This window comes from Carcharodon carcharias, chromosome 28 (assembly GCF_017639515.1).
Source record: "Carcharodon carcharias isolate sCarCar2 chromosome 28, sCarCar2.pri, whole genome shotgun sequence".
Taxonomy (NCBI): Eukaryota; Metazoa; Chordata; class Chondrichthyes; order Lamniformes; family Lamnidae; genus Carcharodon; species Carcharodon carcharias.
The window spans coordinates 12048392-12067491 of NC_054494.1; the positions used below are offsets into that span (position 1 = coordinate 12048392).

At 46.4% G+C, this 19100-nt stretch overlaps 1 protein-coding gene across 1 annotated transcript in view; it reads left to right on the forward strand.

The window, feature by feature from the left end:
* The window catches only part of LOC121270889 (S-adenosylmethionine synthase-like), a 216694-nt gene that overhangs the window by 24940 nt on the left and 172654 nt on the right, over positions 1-19100 (forward strand). Inside the window, exons 6-7 of the mRNA XM_041176457.1 lie at positions 2112-2330; positions 3962-4144. Of these exons, the coding sequence (XP_041032391.1) occupies positions 2112-2330; positions 3962-4144 (402 nt within the window). The remainder of the gene's footprint in view (positions 1-2111; positions 2331-3961; positions 4145-19100) is intronic.

The following is a 19100-nucleotide window of genomic DNA, read 5'->3' on the forward strand; positions in this document are numbered from 1 at the left end:
CCCTCTACACCTCCATCCCCCACCGGGATGGTCTGATGTCTCTCCGCTTCTTTCTCGAACAGAGGCCAGAACAATCCCCACCCACCACCACTCTCCTCCGTCTGGCTGCACTTGTTCTCTCACTGAACAATTTCTCCTTAAACTCGTCTCGCTTCCTTCAAATAAAAGGTGTGGCTATGGGTACCCGCATGGGCCCCAGCTATGCCTGTCTCTTTATGGGGTATGTGGAACATTCCTTGTCCCAGTCCTACTCCGGCCCCCTCCCACAACTCTTTCTCCGGTACATCGATTATTACTTCGGTGCTGCTTCATGCTCTCGTCTGGACCTGGAAAAATTTATTAATTTTGTTTCCAATTTCCACCCCTCCATCATTTTCACATGGTCCATCTCTGACACTTCCCTTCCCTTCCTTGACCTCTCTGTCTCAATCTCTGGTGATAGACTGTCCACCAATATCCATTACAAGCCCACCGACTCCCACAGCTACCTCGACTACAGCTCCTCACACCCCGCTTCCTGTATTGTTTCCATCCCATTCTCTCAGTTCCTTCGCCTCCGTCGCATCTGTTCTGATGATGCTGCCTTCAAAAACAGTTCTTCTGACATGTCCTCCTTCTTCCTTAACCGAGGTTTTCCACCCACGGTCGTTGACAGGGCCCTCAACCGTTTCTGGCCCATCTCCCATGCATCCGCCCTCACTCCTTCTCCTCCCTCCCAGAAACATGATAGGGTCCCCCTTGTCCTCACTTATCACCCCACCAGCCTCTACGTTCAAAGGATCATCCTCCGCCATTTCCGCCAACTCCAGCATGATGCAACCACTAAACACATCTTCCCTTCACCCCCCCTGGCGGCATTCCGCAGGGATCGTTCCCTCTGGGACACCCTGGTCCACTCCTCCATCATCCTCTACACCTCAACCCCCTCCCACAGCATCTTCCCATGCAACCGCAGAAGGTGCAACACCTGCCCCTTTACTTACCCCATCCTCACAGTCCAAGGGCCTAAATACTCATTTCAAGTGAAGCAGCACTTCACTTGTACTTCCCTCAATTTAGTCTACTGCATTCGCTGCCCTCAATGCGGTTTCTTCTACATTGGAGAGACCAAACGCAGACTGGGTGACCGCTTTGCAGAACACCTTCGGTCTGTCCACAAGAATGACCCAAACCTCCCTGTCGCTTGCCATTTCAACACTCCACCCTGCTCTCTTGCCCACATGTCCATCCTTGGCCTGCTGCATTGTTCCAGTGAAGCTCAACGCAAACTGGAGGAACAACACCTCATCTTCCGACTAGGCACTTTACAGCCTTCCGGACTGAATGTTGAGTTCAACAACTTCAGATCATGAACTCTCTCCTCCATTCCCACCCCCTTTCCGATGTCCTTTTTTCTAATAATTATTATATATATTTTTTAAACATATTTTTCTTTTCCTGCCTATTTCTATTATTATTTTTAAATTTATTTCCATCCATTGTTTTATCTCGACCTTTTAGCCCATTTTGATCCCTTCCCCCCACCCCACCCCGACTAGGGCTATCTGTACCTTCCCCCCACCTCACCCCCACTAGGGCTATCTGTTACTTGCTCGTCCTGCTTTCTACCCTTAATGTCACCATTAGCACATCCTTTAGCTAATATCACCACCGTCAACACCCCTTTGTCCTTTTGTCTATGACATCTTTGGCAATCTCTCCTTTGCCTCCACCTATCACTGGCCCTGTATCTGGCTCCACCTGTCCCACCCCCTCAATTTCACCTCATTTCTACTTCTCTTCAGTTCTGATGAAGAGTCATACGGACTCGAAATGTTCACTCTGTCTTCCTCTCCACAGATGCTGTCAGTCCTGCTGAGTTTTGCCAGCTATTTTTCTTTTTGTTTCCCCCAGAGCATTACCCTGGGTCTCTGGCATGCTAGTCCAGTGCCAATACCACTCTGTCACCGCCTCCCCCTCATGTCACATGGGTTGCAGAGGGGCTTGGCAGTGTTTCAGGCAGGATGCTGGTGGGAGTTTTGTGATCCCGGGTGTGCAGCACCCCCCCAGCACTGGCTCTCCGTCACTGCGTCGGACACCGGACTAATCCAGCTGTTGTGTTCTCTCTGCAGGTGACAGTCCAGTACAATCAGGAGAACGGGATGGTGGTCCCTACTCGCGTGCACACCATTGTCATCTCTGTGCAGCACGACGAGGAGGTAACGGTGGACGAGATGCGCACGGTCCTGAAGGAGAAGGTTGTCGATGCTGTGGTACCAAAAAAGTATCTGGATGATAACACCGTGTATCACCTCCAGCCCAGCGGGCGATTTGTGATTGGAGGACCTCAGGTTAGCTGAAAGAGCATCATTCGGGACGATCTAACAAAGGCGTTTGAAACCACAAAGGGTTTTGACAGAGTAGATGGGAAGAAACTGTTTTTCGCTGATAGGAGGGTCAGTAACCAGAGGACACAGATTTAAGATAATTGGCAAAAGAACCGAGGGGGGGAAGATGAAGAGAATTCTCTTCTGCAGAGAGTTATTTGATCTGGACTCCACCGCCTGAAAGGGTGGGTGGAAGCAGATCCAATCGTAACGTTCGAAAGGGAATTGGATAAGTACTTGAAAAGGAAACATTTGCAAGACGATGGGGAAAGAGGCAGGGGTGCCAGACCGATTGGATAGTTCTTTCAAGAACATGATGGGCCAAATGGCCTCCTTCTGTGCTGTATGATGGCATGGGTAGAATCCAATCTGTTAAGCCTTCAGCTGGGGAATTTACCAATGTAAATTGAACATGCGACTTGGATACCACCATATCATTGTGACGATCACAAGGGCTGTGTGAGGAAAGGGGGTGACTCCCCAGTGCTGTGCTGCCAGCACTAAGCTGTGTTGACAAGACGGGTGAGTTGGAGAGTTAGAACTGCAGCTCTATCCCCAAGCAGCGAGGAGTTTTGTCAAAATGTGACTTCTCACTGGGAGCACAGACTCAGCCCTAAATTGGACATTAAACGCATTAAAATTTAAGTCTTTGAAAACCCCTTTAGTATTACATAGATAAAGTACAACACCAAAACAGGCCATTCGGTCCAATTGGACTATGCTGGTGCTTATGTTCCACACACTCTCCTCCCACCCTATTTTATCTCCTACAATCAACACATCCTTCAATTCCTTTCTCCTTCATGTGCTTATCAAGCTTCCCCTTAAGGCATCTATGCGATTCACCTCAACTACTTGTTGAGGTAGCAAGTCCCACATTCTCACCACTCTCTGGGTAAAGAAGTTCCTCCTGAAATCCCTATTGGATTTATTATTGTATATTCAGGGCCCTGGATGATGGATTTCCCCTACAATGGAAATGTTTCTATATCATCCCTATCTAACCCTTTCAGAACCTTAAAGTCCTCTCCAAGGCCATCTCTCAGTTAAAAGCAAAAAACTGCAGATGTTGGAAACCTGAAATAAAAACAGAAAATGCTGGAAAAGCCCAGCAGGCCTGACAGCATCCGTGGAGAGAGAAACAGAGTTAGCGTTTCGAGTCCGTATGACTCTTCTTCAGAGCTAAAGAGAAGTAGAAATGTGATGAAATTTATACTGTTTAAGGAGGGTGGAGCAGGTGAAGCTGGATAGAAGGTGATAGGTGGGGGCTAAGGAGAGATTGATAAAGATGTCATGGACATAAGACAAAGGGATTGTTAATGGTAGTGGTGAAGTATAAAGAAGGTGCATAGAGGTATAAAAGCAGAATGTGTGAATAGCTGAACGAGGGTCAGCCACTCTCTGAAAGGACAAAATGGAAGGAGTAACAGGTGGCCCTAGAGGAGGTGGGGTCGGGAGAGACGAGACTGGTTGGGGGAAAAGGGATAGAAAAAAGGGATAGAGAAAAGGGAATTAAAAAACACTCGGTTGGCTGGGTTGACTCTCTTCGCAAATGTGGGAGGAATCACCTGGTGCCTGGTGTTCGGGTTGTGTAGGGCGATGCCGGAGTCACCGGAAGGAAGATCATTGTGGACACGTACGGGGGATGGGGAGCCCATGGTGGTGGTGCCTTCTCGGGCAAGGACTACACAAAGGTTGATCGATCGGCAGCATACGCGTCTCGCTGGGTGGCCAAATCCCTGGTGAAGGCTGGTCTGTGCAAACGCGTCTTGGTGCAGGTGAGGACCGAGGAGGCGACAGCCTGGAAGCGACTAGGCGTGGCTTTGGGCTGCTTGCTGCATTCTGTATGGCATTACTCTGCTCGCTCAACCGAGGGATGTGCCCAGTTTAATTTGTACGAATCGAAGCTTGCATTACCCCAATGCAGTATTTCAACGTGACCACGTTAAGCATCCATACATTGATGTCGAGTAAAGTCACTTCAAGGCATTGGGTTTTTTGGCTGGCCAAGGGGGACTCAGTGCCCAGCGCATGAAGGGTGAACAAAGTTGGTACTCGCAGTAATCCCCTGTTAAAATGCCCATTAACTTTGAGCAGTTGGTCCACAGTGTTTGAAGTGTAAAGTGCCCCTGCATCAGAAAGTGCTCCTCGAGAGCCGACAGACAGACCGTGGCCACGATGGGCAGAATTTCTCCCTCGTTGAGCAGATGCCCGCCCAACCTGAATGGAAGAGAAGGCGCGTGTGATGAAGGTGGGCGAGCATCCCGATGACATCACACACTAGCGCGATTATTTCGGTCGGCGGGCACGCGTGTGGGAGTTGGCAGCGCGTCTGCCAACAATTGGGAGGGCTGCCAAGCCCATTAGTTAATTAGTTTAACTGAATTTTTCCCTGCCCATCCAGCCTTAGGGTTGCCGGGCAGGCGGGTGAATAGGCCAAGCGGCCTTTGCAATTTTGCGAAACCTTATCCATGGGCGGGATGAGGTTTCGACGAGCGATCATAAAAAAACTTTTCAAAGTCATGTTCAACACGACAGAGTCACATGACGGGACATGTTTTCCTTCATTTTCAATTGTTCGTTTTTTTAATGTTAAAAATCTTGAGCTCCCTGAGGCAGCCCTGGGCCTTCAGGGAGCTTTCGCTGAGCGCAGCCAATCGCATGCGCTGACTTCTGTTCCTGCCCTCACCCACCCACTCACCCATCCCCTGCCCGTCACCCACGCAGCGCTGAGCATTGCAGCACACGATCCCCGCTGGCTGACCGTCAATTGGCCCGCCAGGGTGAAATCGAGGACGGGGCCCGCTCGCGGGCATCGGTCGGTATCGTGGCCGCTTCTGGGCCCACCTGCTGCGCACGCCCAGCACGGCAAAAATCCTGCCCTATGAGAATACAATGTTGAGCCTTCTCCTGAATCGCTGTCCTTGTAGACTTGGTGCTCCCATGGTGGTGTCAGGCAGGGAATTCCAGGATTTTGTCCCAGCGACGATTAAAGAAGGATGATATATGCAGACGTCAGGATGGAGTGTGAATTGGAGGAGAACTTGGGGGTTATGGTGTTCCCACAACATAGCTGAGCGCGTTCATGTGGAGTGGGGAATGTTTGCGTGTGTGTATTTGTGTGTGGCTCTGTGAGTCTGCATGGGATTTAGAGGGTGCGAATTTGTGCATGCATGACTGGGAATGAGTGTGTTCCTGTGCCTGTGGTTGTCAGAGAGTATCTGAACCTGGGTGTTTGTGGGTGTGTGTGTTTGCGAGTGTGTGTGTTTGTGATTGTGCGTGTTTGTGGCTGTGTGTGTTTGTGGGTGTGTGTGTTTGTGAGTGTGTGTTTGTGGGTGTGTGTGTGTTTGTGAGTGTGTGTTTGTGGGTGTGTGTCTTTGTGAGTGTGTGTCATTGTGAGTGTGTGTGTTTGTGAGTGTGTGTGTTTGTGAGTGTGTGTGTTTGTGAGTGTGTGTTTGTGGGTGTGTGTGTTTGTGGGAGTGTGTGTTTGTGGGTGTGTGTGTTTGTGAGTGTGTGTCTTTGTGAGTGTGTGTGTTTCTGAGTGTGTGTCATTGTGAGTGTGTGTGTTTGTGAGTGTGTGTGTTTGTGAGTGTGTGTTTGTGGGTGTGTGTGTTTGTGGGTGTGTTTCTTTCTGAGTGTGTGTGTTTGTGGGTGTGTGTGTTTGTGAGTGTGTGTGTTTGTGAGTGTGTGTGTGTTTGTGGGTGTGTGTGTTTATGGGTGTGTGTGTTTGTGAGTGTGTGTGTTTGTGAGTGTGTGTGTGTTTGTGTGTGTTTATGGGTGTGTGTGTTTGTGGGTGTGTGTGTTTGTGAATGTGTGTGATTGTGAGTGTGTGTCTTTGTGAGTGTGTGTCTTTGTGAGTGTGTGTGTTTGTGAGTGTGTGTTTGTGGGTGTGTGTGTTTATGGGTGTGTGTGTTTGTGAGTGTGTGTGTTTGTGATTGTGTGTGTGTTTGTGGGCGTGTGTTTGGAGTGTGTGTGTTTGTGAGTGTGTGTGTTTGTGAGTGTGTGTTTGTGAGTGTGTGTGTTTGTGAGTGTGTGTGTTTGTGGGAGTGTGAGTTTGTGAGTGTGTGTGTTTCTAAGTGTGTGTGTTTGTGAGTGTGTCTGTTAGTGAGTGTGTGTGTTTGTGAGTGTGTGTGTTTGTGAGTGTGTTTGTTTGTGAGTGTGTGTGTTTATGGGTGTGTGTGTTTGTGAGTGTGTGTGTTTGTGAGTGTGTGTGTTTGTGTGTGTTTGTGGGTGTGTGTGTTTGTGAGTGTGTGTGATTGTGAGTGTGTGTGTTTGTGAGTGTGTGTGTTTGTGGGTGTGTGTGTTTATGGGTGTGTGTGTTTGTGAGTGTGTGTGTTTGTGATTGTGTGTGTGTTTGTGGGCGTGTGTTTGTGAGTGTGTGTGTTTGTGAGTGTGTGTGTTTGTGAGTGTGTGTTTGTGAGTGTGTGTGTTTGTGAGTGTGTGTGTTTGTGGGAGTGTGTGTTTGTGAGTGTGTGTGTTTCTAAGTGTGTGTGTTTGTGGGTGTGTGTGTTTGTGGGTGTGTGTGTTTGTGAGTGTGTGTGTTTGTGAGTGTCTGAGTGTGTGTGTTTTTGCGTGTGTGTGTGTTTGTGAGTGTGTGTGTGTGTGAGTGTGTGTTTGTGAGTGTGTGTTTGTGAGTGTGTGTTTTTGAGTTTGTGTGTGTTTGTGAGTGTGTGTGTGTGAGTGTGTGTGAGTGTGTCTTTGTTAGTGTGTGTGAGTGTGTGTGCGTGGGTGTGTGTGTTTGTGAGTGTGTGTTTGTGAGTGTGTGTTTGTGGGTGTGTGTGTTTGTGAGTGTGTGTGTTTGTGTGTGTGTGTGTGTTTGTGAGTGTGTGTTTGTGAGTGTGTGTTTGTGACTGTGTGTGTTTGTGAGTGTGTGTGTTTGTGGGTGTGTGTGTTTGTGAGTGTGTGTGTTTGTGCGTGTGCGAGAGTGTGTGTTTGTGAGTGTGTGTTTGTGAGTGTGTGTTTGTGAGTGTGTGTTAGTGGGTGTGTGTGTTTGTGGGAGAGTCTGTTTGTGAGTGTGTGTGTTTGTGAGTGTGTGTGTTTGTGAGTGTGTGTTTGTGAGTGTGTGTTTGTGGGCGTGTGTGTTTGTGAGTGTGTGTGTTTGGGAGTGTGTGTTTGGGAGTGTGTGTTTGTGAGTGTGTGTTTGTGTGTCTGTGTGTTTGTGAGTGTGTGTGTTTGTGAGTGTGTGTGTTTGTGAGTGTGTGTGTTTGTGTGTGTTTGTGGGTGTGTGTGTTTGTGAGTGTGTGAGTGTGTGTGTTTGTGAGTGTGTGTGTTTGTGAGTGTATGTGTGTGAGTGTGTGTTTGTGAGTCTGTTTGTGAGTGTGTGTTTGTGAGTGTGTGTGTTTGTGAGTGTGTGTGTGTGAGTGTGTGTTTGTGAGTGTGTGTTGGTGAGTGTGTGTTTGTGAGTGTGAGTGTGTGTGTTTGTGAGTGTGTGTGAGTGTGTGTTTGTGAGTGTGTTTGTGAGTGTGTGTTTGTGAATGTGTGTTTGTGAGTGTGTGTGAGTGTGTGTTTTTGAGTGTGTGTTTGTGACTGTGTGCGAGTGTGAGTGTGTGTGAGTGAGAGTGTGTGTTTGTGAGTGTGTGTGTTTGTGAGTGTGTGTTTGTGAGTGTGTGTGTTTGTGAGTGTGTGTGTTTGTGAGTGTGTGTGAGTGTGTGTTTGTGAGTGTGTGTGTTTCTGAGTGTGTGTCATTGTGAGTGTGTGTGTTTGTGAGTGTTTGTGTTTGTGAGTGTGTGTTTGTGGGTGTGTTTGTTTGTGGGTGTGTTTCTTTGTGAGTGTGTGTGTTTGTGGGAGTGTGTGTTTGTGGGTGTGTGTGTTTGTGGGTGTGTGTGTTTGTGAGTGTGTGTGTTTGTGAGTGTGTGTGTGTTTGTGGGTGTGTGTGTTTATGGGTGTGTGTGTTTGTGAGTGTGTTTGTTTGTGAGTGTGTGTTTGTGAGTGTGTGTGTTTCTAAGTGTGTGTGTTTGTGAGTGTGTGTGTTTGTGAGTGTGTGTTTGTGAGTGTGTGTGTTTGTGAGTGTGTTTGTTTGTGAGTGTGTGTGTTTGTGGGTGTGTGTGTTTATGGGTGTGTGTGTTTGTGAGTGTGTGTGTTTGTGAGTGTGTGTGTTTGTGTGTGTTTGTGGGTGTGTGTGTTTGTGAGTGTGTGTGATTGTGAGTGTGTGTGTTTGTGAGTGTGTGTGTTTGTGGGTGTGTGTGGTTATGGGTGTGTGTGTTTGTGAGTGTGTGTGTTTGTGATTGTGTGTGTGTTTGTGGGCGTGTGTTTGTGAGTGTGTGTGTTTGTGAGTGTGTGTGTTTGTGAGTGTGTGTTTGTGAGTGTGTGTGTTTGTGAGTGTGTGTGTTTGTGGGAGTGTGTGTTTGTGAGTGTGTGTGTTTCTAAGTGTGTGTGTTTGTGGGTGTGTGTGTTTGTGGGTGTGTGTGTTTGTGAGTGTGTGTGTTTGTGAGTGTCTGAGTGTGTGTGTTTTTGCGTGTGTGTGTGTTTGTGAGTGTGTGTGTGTGTGAGTGTGTGTTTGCGAGTGTGTGTTTGTGAGTGTGTGTTTTTGAGTTTGTGTGTGTTTGTGAGTGTGTGTGTGTGAGGGTGTGTGAGTGTGTCTTTGTTAGTGTGTGTGAGTGTGTGTGCGTGGGTGTGTGTGTTTGTGAGTGTGTGTTTGTGAGTGTGTGTTTGTGGGTGTGTGTGTTTGTGTGTGTGTGTGTGTTTGTGAGTGTGTGTTTGTGAGTGTGTGTTTGTGACTGTGTGTGTTTGTGAGTGTGTGTGTTTGTGGGTGTGTGTGTTTGTGAGTGTGTGTGTTTGTGCATGTGCGAGAGTGTGTGTTTGTGAGTGTGTGTGTGTGAGTGTGTGTTTGTGAGTGTGTGTTTGTGAGTGTGTGTTAGTGGGTGTGTGTGTTTGTGGGAGAGTCTGTTTGTGAGTGTGTGTGTTTGTGAGTGTGTGTGTTTGTGAGTGTGTGTTTGTGAGTGTGTGTTTGTGAGTGTGTGTGTTTGGGAGTGTGTGTTTGGGAGTGTGTGTTTGTGAGTGTGTGTTTGTGTGTCTGTGTGTTTGTGAGTGTGTGTGTTTGTGAGTGTGTGTGTTTGTGGGGGGGTGTGTTTGTGAGTGTGTGTGTTTGTGAGTGTGTGAGTGTGTGTGTTTGTGAGTGTGTGTGTGTTTGTGAGTGTATGTGTGTGAGTGTGTGTTTGTGAGTCTGTTTGTGAGTGTGTGTTTGTGAGTGTGTGTGTTTGTGAGTGTGTGTGTGTGAGTGTGTGTTTGTGAGTGTGTGTTTGTGAGTGTGTGTTTGTGAGTGTGAGTGTGTGTGTTTGTGAGTGTGTGTGAGTGTGTGATTGTGAGTGTGTTTGTGAGTGTGTGTTTGTGAATGTGTGTTTGTGAGTGTGTGTGAGTGTGTGTGAGTGTGTGTTTTTGAGTGTGTGTTTGTGACTGTGTGTGAGTGTGATTGTGTGTGAGTGTGAGTGTGTGTTTGTGAGTGTGTGCGAGTGTGAGTGTGTGTGAGTGAGAGTGTGTGTTTGTGAGTGTGTGTGTTTGTGAGTGTGTTTGTGAGTGTGTGTGTTTGTGAGTGTGTGTGTTTGTGAGTGTGTGTGAGTGTGTGTTTGTGAGTGTGTGTGTTTCTGAGTGTGTGTCATTGTGAGTGTGTGTGTTTGTGAGTGTTTGTGTTTGTGAGTGTGTGTTTGTGGGTGTGTTTGTTTGTGGGTGTGTTTCTTTGTGAGTGTGTGTGTTTGTGGGAGTGTGTGTTTGTGGGTGTGTGTGTTTGTGGGTGTGTGTGTTTGTGAGTGTGTGTGTTTGTGAGTGTGTGTGTGTTTGTGGGTGTGTGTGTTTATGGGTGTGTGTGTTTGTGAGTGTGTTTGTTTGTGAGTGTGTGTTTGTGGGTGTGTGTGTTTATGGGTGTGTGTGTTTGTGAGTGTGTGTGTTTGTGAGTGTGTGTGTGTTTGTGTGTGTTTATGGGTGTGTGTGTTTGTGGGTGTGTGTGTTTGTGAATGTGTGTGATTGTGAGTGTGTGTCTTTGTGAGTGTGTGTCATTGTGAGTGTGTGTGTTTGTGAGTGTGTGTGTTTGTGGGTGTGTGTGTTTATGGGTGTGTGTGTTTATGGGTGTGTGTGTTTGTGAGTGTGTGTGTTTGTGATTGTGTGTGTTTGTGGGCGTGTGTTTGGAGTGTGTGTGTTTGTGAGTGTGAGTGTTTGTGAGTGTGTGTTTGTGAGTGTGTGTGTTTGTGGGAGTGTGTGTTTGTGAGTGTGTATGTTTCTAAGTGTGTGTGTTTGTGAGTGTGTGTGTTTGTGAGTGTGTGTTTGTGAGTGTGTGTGTTTGTGAGTGTGTTTGTTTGTGAGTGTGTGTGTTTGTGGGTGTGTGTGTTTATGGGTGTGTGTGTTTGTGAGTGTGTGTGTTTGTGAGTGTGTGTGTTTGTGTGTGTTTGTGGGTGTGTGTGTTTGTGAGTGTGTGTGTTTGTGAGTGTGTGTGTTTGTGAGTGTGTGTGTTTGTGGGTGTGTGTGTTTATGGGTGTGTGTGTTTGTGAGTGTGTGTGTTTGTGATTGTGTGTGTGTTTGTGGGCGTGTGTTTGTGAGTGTGTGTGTTTGTGAGTGTGTGTGTTTGTGAGTGTGTGTTTGTGAGTGTGTGTGTTTGTGAGTGTGTGTGTTTGTGGGAGTGTGTGTTTGTGAGTGTGTGTGTTTCTAAGTGTGTGTGTTTGTGGGTGTGTGTGTTTGTGGGTGTGTGTGTTTGTGAGTGTGTGTGTTTGTGAGTGTCTGAGTGTGTGTGTTTTTGCGTGTGTGTGTGTTTGTGAGTGTGTGTGTGTGAGTGTGTGTTTGTGAGTGTGTGTTTGTGAGTGTGTGTTTGTGAGTGTGTGTGTGTGTGTTTGTGAGTGTGTCTTTGTTAGTGTGTGTGAGTGTGTGTGTGTGCGTCTGTGTGTTTGTGAGTGTGTGTTTGTGAGTGTGTGTTTGTGGGTGTGTGTGTTTGTGAGTGTGTGTGTTTGTGAGTGTGTGTGTGTTTGTGAGTGTGTGTGTTTGTGAGTGTGTGTTTGTGAGTGTGTGTTTGTGAGTGTGTGTGTTTGTGAGTGTGTGTGTTTGTGGGTGTGTGTGTTGTCAGTGTGTGTGTTTGTGCGTGTGTGAGTGTGTGTGTTTGTGAGTGTGTGTTTGTGAGTGTTTGTTTGTGAGTGTTAGTGGGTGTGTGTGTTTGTGGGAGAGTCTGTTTGTGAGTGTGTGTGTTTGTGAGTGTGTGTGTTTGTGAGTGTGTGTTTGTGAGTGTGTGTTTGTGTGTCTGTGTGTTTGTGAGTGTGTGTGTTTGTCAGTGTGTGTGTTTGTGAGTGTGTGTGTTTGTGGGGGGGTGTGTTTGTGAGTGTGTGTGTTTGTGAGTGTGTGTGTTTGTGAGTGTGTGTGTGTTTGTGAGTGTGTGTGTGTGAGTGTGTGTTTGTGAGTCTGTTTGTGAATGTGTGTTTGTGAGTGTGTGTGTTTGTGAGTGTGTGTGTGAGTGTGTGTTTGTGAGTGTGTGTTTGTGAGTGTGTGTTTGTGAGTGTGAGTGTGTGTGTTTGTGAGTGTGTGTGAGTGTGTGTTTCTGAGTGTGTTTGTGAGTGTGTGTTTGTGAATGTGTGTTTGTGAGTGTGTGTGAGTGTGTGTGAGTGTGTTTTTGAGTGTGTGTTTGTGACTGTGTGTGAGTGTGATTGTGTGTGAGTGTGAGTGTGTGTTTGTGAGTGTGTGCGAGTGTGTGTGAGTGAGAGTGTGTGTTTGTGAGTGTGTGTTTGTGAGTGTGTGTGTTTGTGAGTGTGTGTGTTTGTGAGTGTGTGTGAGTGTGTCTTTGTGAGTGTGTGTTTGTGAGTGTGTGTTTGTGAGTGTGAGTGTGTGTTTGTGAGTGTGTGTGTATGTGAGTGTGTGTGTGTGTGTGTTTGTGAGTGTGTGTGTTTGTGAGTGTGTGTGTGTGAGTGTGTGTGTGTGAGTGTGTGCATTTGTGAGTGTGTGTGTGTGAGTGTGTGTGTTTGTGAGTGTGTGTGTGTGAGTGTGTGTTTGTGAGTATTTGAGTGTGTATTTGTGAGTGTGAGTGTGTGTGTGTGTGTTTGTGAGTGGGTGTGTGAGTGTGTGTTTGTCAGTGTGTGTGTTTCTGAGTGTATGTCTTTGTGAGTGTTTGTGTTTGTAGTGTGTGTGTCTTTGTGAGTGTGTGTGTTTGTGAGTGTGTGTGTTTGTGAGTGTGTATCTTTGTGAGTGTGTGTGTTTGTGATTGTGTGTCTTTGTGAGTGTGTGTTTATGGGAGTGTGTGATTGTGGGTGTGTGTGGTTGTGAGTGTGTGTCTTTGTGAGTGTGTGTCTTGTGAGTGTGTGTGTTTGTGAGTGTGTGTGTTTGTGGGTGTGTGTGTTTGTGGGAGTGTGTGTTTGTGGGAGTGTGTGTTTGTGGGGGTGTGTGTTTGTGGGTGTGTGTGTTTGTGGGTGTGTGTTTGTGAGTGTGTGTCTTTGTGAGTGTGTGTGTTTGTGAGTGTGTGTGTTTGTGGGAGTGTGTGTTTCTGGGTGTGTGTGTTTGTGGGTGTGTATGTTTATGGGTGTGAGTGTTTGTGAGTGTGTGTCTTTGTGAGTGTGTGTGTTTGTGAGTGTGTGTGTTTGTGAGTGTGTGTGTGTTTTGGGTGTGAGTCTTTGTGAGTGTGTGTGTTTGTGAGTGTGTGTGTTTGTGAGTGTGTGTGTTTGTGGGGGTGTGCGTTTGTGGGGGTGTGTGTTTGTGAGTGTGTGTGATTGTGACTGTGTGTATTTATGGGTGTGTGTATTTATGGGTGTGTGTGTTTGTGAGTGTGTTTGTTTGTGAGTGTGTGTGTTTGTGGGTGTGTGTGTTTATGGGTGTGTGTGTTTGTGAGTGTGTGTATTTGTGAGTGTGTGTGTGTTTGTGAGTGTGTGTGTTTGTGAGTGTGTGTGTTTGTGAGCGTGTGTGTTTGTGGGTGTGTGTGTTTATGGGTGTGTGCGTTTGTTAGTGTGTGTGTTTGTGAGTGTGTGTGTGTTTGTGGGTGGGTGTCTTTGTGAGTGTGTGGGTTTGTGAGTGTGTGTGGTTGTGAGTGTGTGTGTTTATCGGTGTGTGTGTTTGTGAGTGTGTGTGTTTGTGAGTGTGTGTGTTTGTGAGTGTGTGTGAGTGTGTGTGTGTGTGTGTTTGTGAGTGTGTGTGTTTGTGAGTGTGTGTGTTTGTGAGTGCGTGTGAGTGTGTGTGTGTGGGAGTGTGTGATTGTGAGTGTGTGTTTTTGTGAGTGTGTTTTTGTGAGTGTGTGTTTGTGGGGGTGTCTGTTTGTGGGAGTTTGTGTTTGTAAGTGTGTGTTTGTGAGTGTGTGTTTTTGGGTATGTGTGTTTGTGAGTGTGTGTGTTTGTGAGTGTGTGTGTGTGTGTGAGTGTGTGTTTGTGAGTGTGTGTTTGTGAGTGTGTGTCTTTGTGAGTGTGTGTTTGTGAGTGTGTGTGTTTGTGGGTGTGTGTGTTTGTGAATGTGTGTGTTTGTGAGTGTGTGTGTTTGTGGGTGTGTGTGTTTGTGGGTGTGTGCGTTTGTGAGTGTGTGTGTTTGTGAGTGTGTGTGTTTGTGAGTGTGTGTGTTTGTGGGGGTGTGCGTTTGTGGGGGTGTGTGTTTGTGAGTGTGTGTGGTTGTGACTGTGTGTATTTATGGGTGTGTGTATTTATGGGTGTGTGTGTTTGTGAGTGTGTTTGTTTGTGAGTGTGTGTGTTTGTGGGTGTGTGTGTTTATGGGTGTGTGTGTTTGTGAGTGTGTGTATTTGTGAGTGTGTGTGTGTTTGTGAGTGTGTGTGTTTGTGAGTGTGTGTGTTTGTGAGCGTGTGTGTTTGTGGGTGTGTGTGTTTATGGGTGTGTGCGTTTGTTAGTGTGTGTGTTTGTGTGTGTGTGTGTGTTTGTGGGTGGGTGTCTTTGTGAGTGTGTGGGTTTGTGAGTGTGTGTGGTTGTGAGTGTGTGTGTTTATCGGTGTGTGTGTTTGTGAGTGTGTGTGTTTGTGAGTGTGTGTGTTTGTGAGTGTGTGTGAGTGTGTGTGTGTGTGTGTGTTTGTGAGTGTGTGTGTTTGTGAGTGTGTGTGTTTGTGAGTGCGTGTGGGTGTGTGTGTGTGGGAGTGTGTGATTGTGAGTGTGTGTTTTTGTGAGTGTGTTTTTGTGAGTGTGTGTTTGTGGGGGTGTCTGTTTGTGGGAGTTTGTGTTTGTAAGTGTGTGTTTGTGAGTGTGTGTTTTTGGGTATGTGTGTTTGTGAGTGTGTGTGTTTGTGAGTGTGTGTGTGTGTGTGAGTGTGTGTTTGTGAGTGTGTGTTTGTGAGTGTGTGTCTTTGTGAGTGTGTGTTTGTGAGTGTGTGTGTTTGTGAGTTTGTGTCTTTGTGATTGTGTGTGTTTGTGAGTGTGAGTGTTTGTGAGTGTGTGCGTTTGTGGGTGTGTGTGTTTGTGGGAGTTTGTGTTTGTGAGTGTGTGTGTTTGTGAGTGTGTGTGTTTGTGAGTGTGTGTGTTTGTGGGGGTGTGCGTTTGTGGGGGTGTGTGTTTGTGAGTGTGTGTGGTTGTGACTGTGTGTATTTATGGGTGTGTGTATTTATGGGTGTGTGTGTTTGTGAGTGTGTTTGTTTGTGAGTGTGTGTGTTTGTGGGTGTGTGTGTTTATGGGTGTGTGTGTTTGTGAGTGTGTGTATTTGTGAGTGTGTGTGTGTTTGTGAGTGTGTGTGTTTGTGAGTGTGTGTGTTTGTGAGCGTGTGTGTTTGTGGGTGTGTGTGTTTATGGGTGTGTGCGTTTGTTAGTGTGTGTGTTTGTGTGTGTGTGTGTGTTTGTGGGTGGGTGTCTTTGTGAGTGTGTGGGTTTGTGAGTGTGTGTGGTTGTGAGTGTGTGTGTTTATCGGTGTGTGTGTTTGTGAGTGTGTGTGTTTGTGAGTGTGTGTGATTGTGAGTGTGTGTGAGTGTGTGTGTGTGTGTGTGTTTGCGAGTGTGTGTGTTTGTGAGTGTGTGTGTTTGTGAGTGCGTGTGAGTGTGTGTGTGTGGGAGTGTGTGATTGTGAGTGTGTGTTTTTGTGAGTGTGTTTTTGTGAGTGTGTGTTTGTGGGGGTGTCTGTTTGTGGGAGTTTGTGTTTGTAAGTGTGTGTTTGTGAGTGTGTGTTTTTGGGTATGTGTGTTTGTGAGTGTGTGTGTTTGTGAGTGTGTGTGTGTGTGTGAGTGTGTGTTTGTGAGTGTGTGTTTGTGAGTGTGTGTCTTTGTGAGTGTGTGTTTGTGAGTGTGTGTGTTTGTGAGTTTGTGTCTTTGTGATTGTGTGTGTTTGTGAGTGTGAGTGTTTGTGAGTGTGTGCGTTTGTGGGTGTGTGTGTTTGTGGGAGTTTGTGTTTGTGAGTGTGTGTGTGTTTGTGAGTGTGTTTTTGTGAGTGTGTGTGTTTGTGGGTGTGTGTGTTTGTCAGTGTGTGTGTTTGTGAGTGTGTGTTTGTGAGTGTGTATGTTTGTGAGTGTGTGTGTTTGTGTGAGTGTGTGTTTGTGAGCGTGTGTGTTTGTGAGTGTGTGTGTTTGTATGAGTTTGTGTTTGTTAGTGTTTGTGTTTGTGAGTGTGTGTTTGTGAGTGTGAGTGTGTGTGAGTGTATGTGTTTGTGAGTGTTTGTGTTTGTGAGTGTGTGTGAATGTGTGTGTTTGTGAGTGTGTGTGTTTGTGAGTGTGTGTGTTTGTGAGTTTGTGTGAGTGTGTGTCTGTGTGTGTTTGTGTGTGAGTGTCTTTGTGAGTGTGTGTTTGTGAGTGTGTGTGTTTGTTAGTGTGTGTGAGTGTGTGTGTGTGTGTTTGTGAGTGTGTGTATTTGTGAGTGTGTGTGTGTTTGTGAGTGTGTGTGTTTGTGAGTGTGTGTGTTTGTGAGCGTGTGTGTTTGTGGGTGTGTGTGTTTATGGGTGTGTGCGTTTGTTAGTGTGTGTGTTTGTGAGTGTGTGTGTGTTTGTGGGTGGGTGTCTTTGTGAGTGTGTGGGTTTGTGAGTGTGTGTGGTTGTGAGTGTGTGTGTTTATCGGTGTGTGTGTTTGTGTGAGTGTGTGTTTGTGAGTGTGTGTGTTTGTGAGTGTGTGTGAGTGTGTGTGTGTGTGTGTTTGTGAGTGTGTGTGTTTGTGAGTGTGTGTGAGTGTGTGTGTGTGGGAGTGTGTGATTGTGAGTGTGTTTTTGTGAGTGTGTGTTTGTGAGTGTGTGTTTGTGCGGGTGTCTGTTTGTGGGAGTTTGTGTTTGTAAGTGTGTGTTTGTGAGTGTGTGTTTTTGGGTGTGTGTGTTTGTGAGTGTGTGTGTTTGTGAGTGTGTGTGTGTGTGAGTGTGTGTTTGTGAGTGTGTGTTTGTGAGTGTGTGTTAGTGGGTGTGTGTGTTTGTGGGAGTGTGTGTTTGTGAGTGTGTGTGTTTGTGAGTGTGTGTGTTTGTGAGTGTGTGTTTGTGAGTGTGTGTTTGTGGGCGTGTGTGTTTGTGAGTGCGTGTTTTTGTGAGTGTGTGTGTGAGTGTGTGTTTGTGAGTGTGTGTTTGTGAGTGTATGTTTGTGTGTCTTTGTGTTTGTGAGTGTGTGTGTTTGTGAGTGTGTGTGTGTTTGTGGGTGTGTGTGTTTATGAGTGTGTGTGGTTGTGAGTGTGTATGTTTGTGGGTGTGTGTGTTTGTGAGTGTGTGTGTTTGTGAGTGTGTGTGTTTGTGAGTGTGTGTCTTTGTGAGTTTGTGTTTTTGTGAGTGTGTGTGTTTGTGGGTGGGTGTGTTTATGGGTGTGTGTGTTTGTGAGTCTGTGTGTGTGTGTTTGTGAGTGTGTGTGTTTGTGAGTGTGTGTGTTTGTCAGTTTGTGTCTTTGTGATTGTGTGTGTTTGTGAGTGTGAGTGTTTGTGAGTGTGTGCGTTTGTGGGTGTGTGTGTTTGTGGGAGTTTGTGTTTGTGAGTGTGTGTGTGTTTGTGAGTGTGTTTTTGTGAGTGTGTGTGTTTGTGGGTGTGTGTGTTTGTCAGTGTGTGTGTTTATGAGTGTGTGTTTGTGAGTGTGTATGTTTGTGAGAGTGTGTGTTTGTGTGAGTGTGTGTTTGTGAGCGTGTGTGTTTGTGAGTGTGTGTGTTTGTATGAGTTTGTGTTTGTTAGTGTTTGTGTTTGTGAGTGTGTGTTTGTGAGTGTTTGTGTTTGTGAGTGTGTGTTTGTGAGTGTGTGTTTGTGAGTGTGAGTGTGTGTGAGTGTATGTGTTTGTGAGTGTTTGTGTTTGTGAGTGTGTGTGAATGTGTGTGTTTGTGAGTGTGTGTGTTTGTGAGTGTGTGTGTTTGTGAGTTTGTGTGAGTGTGTGTCTGTGTGTGTTTGTGTGTGAGTGTGTTTGTGAGTGTGTGTTTGTGAGTGTGTGTGTTTGTGAGTGTGTGTGAGTGTGTGTGTGTGTGTTTGTGAGTGTGTGTTTGTGAGTGTGTGTGTGTTTGTGAGTGTGTGTGTTTGTGAGTGTGTGTGTTTGTGAGCGTGTGTGTTTGTGGGTGTGTGTGTTTATGGGTGTGTGCGTTTGTTAGTGTGTGTATTTGTGAGTGTGTGTGTGTTTGTGGGTGTGTGGGTTTGTGAGTGTGCGTGGTTGTGAGTGTGTGTGTTTATCGGTGTGTGTGTTTGTGAGTGTGTGTGTTTGTGAGTGTGTGTGAGTGTGTGTGTGTGTGTGTTTGTGAGTGTGTGTGTTTGTGAGTGTGTGTGTTTGTGAGTGCATGTGAGTGTGTGTGTGTGGGGTGTGTGTTTGTGAGTTGTGTGTTGTGAGTGTGTGTTTGTGAGTGTGTGTTTGTGAGTGTGTGTGTTGTGGGTGTGTGTGTTTGTGGTGTGTTTGTGTGTTGTGTAAGTGTGTGTTTGTGAGTGTGTGTTTTTGGGTGTGTTTTGTGAGTGTGTGTGTTTGTGAGTGTGTGTGTGTGTGTGAGTGTGTGTTTGTGAGTGTGTGTTTGTGAGTGTGTGTGTTTGTGAGTGTGTGTTTGTGAGTGTGTGTGTTTGTGAGTGTTGTGTGTGTGTGTGTGTTTGTGGGTGTGTGTGTTTGTGAGTGTGTGTGTTTGTGAGTGTGTGTGTTTGTGGGTGTGTGTGTTTGTGGGTGTGTGCGTTTGTGAGTGTGTGTGTTTGTGAGTGTCGTAGTGTGTGTGTTTGTGTGTGTGTGTGTGTGTGAGTGTGTGTTTGTGAGTGTGTGTTTGTGAGTGTGTGTTTGTGAGTGTGTGTGTGAGTGTGTGTTTGTGAGTGTGTGTTTGTTAGTGTGTGTGAGTGTGTGTGTGTGAGTGTGTGTGTTTGTGAGTGTGTGTGTTTGTGGGTGTGTGTGTTTGTGGGTGTGTGTGTTTGTGAGTGTGTGTGTGTTTGTGATTGTGTGTTTGTTAGTGTGTGTTTGTGGGTGTGTCTGTTTGTGGGAGTGTGTGTTTGTGAGTGTGTGTTTGTGGGTGTGTGTGTTTGTGAGTGTGTGTGATTGTGAGTGTTTATGAGTGTGAGTGTGTGTTTGTGAGTGTGTGTTTGTGAGTGTGTGTGTTTGTGAGTGTGTGTGTTTGTGGGTGTGTGTGTTTATGGGTGTGTGTGTTTGTGAGTGTGTGTTTGTGAGTGTGTGTGTGTTTGTGGGTGTGTCTCTTTGTGATTGTGTGTGTTTGTGAGTGTGTTTTTGTGAGTGTGTGTGTTTGTGGGTGTGTGTGTTTGTCAGTGTGTGTGTTTGTGAGTGTGTGTTTGTGAGTGTGTATGTTTGTGAGTGTGTGTGTTTGTGTGAGTGTGTGTTTGTGAGTGTGTGTGTTTGTGAGTGTGTGTGTTTGTGTGAGTTGTGTTTGTTAGTGTTTGTGTTTGTGAGTGTGTGTTTGTGAGTGTGTGTGTTTGTGAGTGTGTGTTTGTGAGTGTGTGTTTGTGAGTGTGTGTGTGT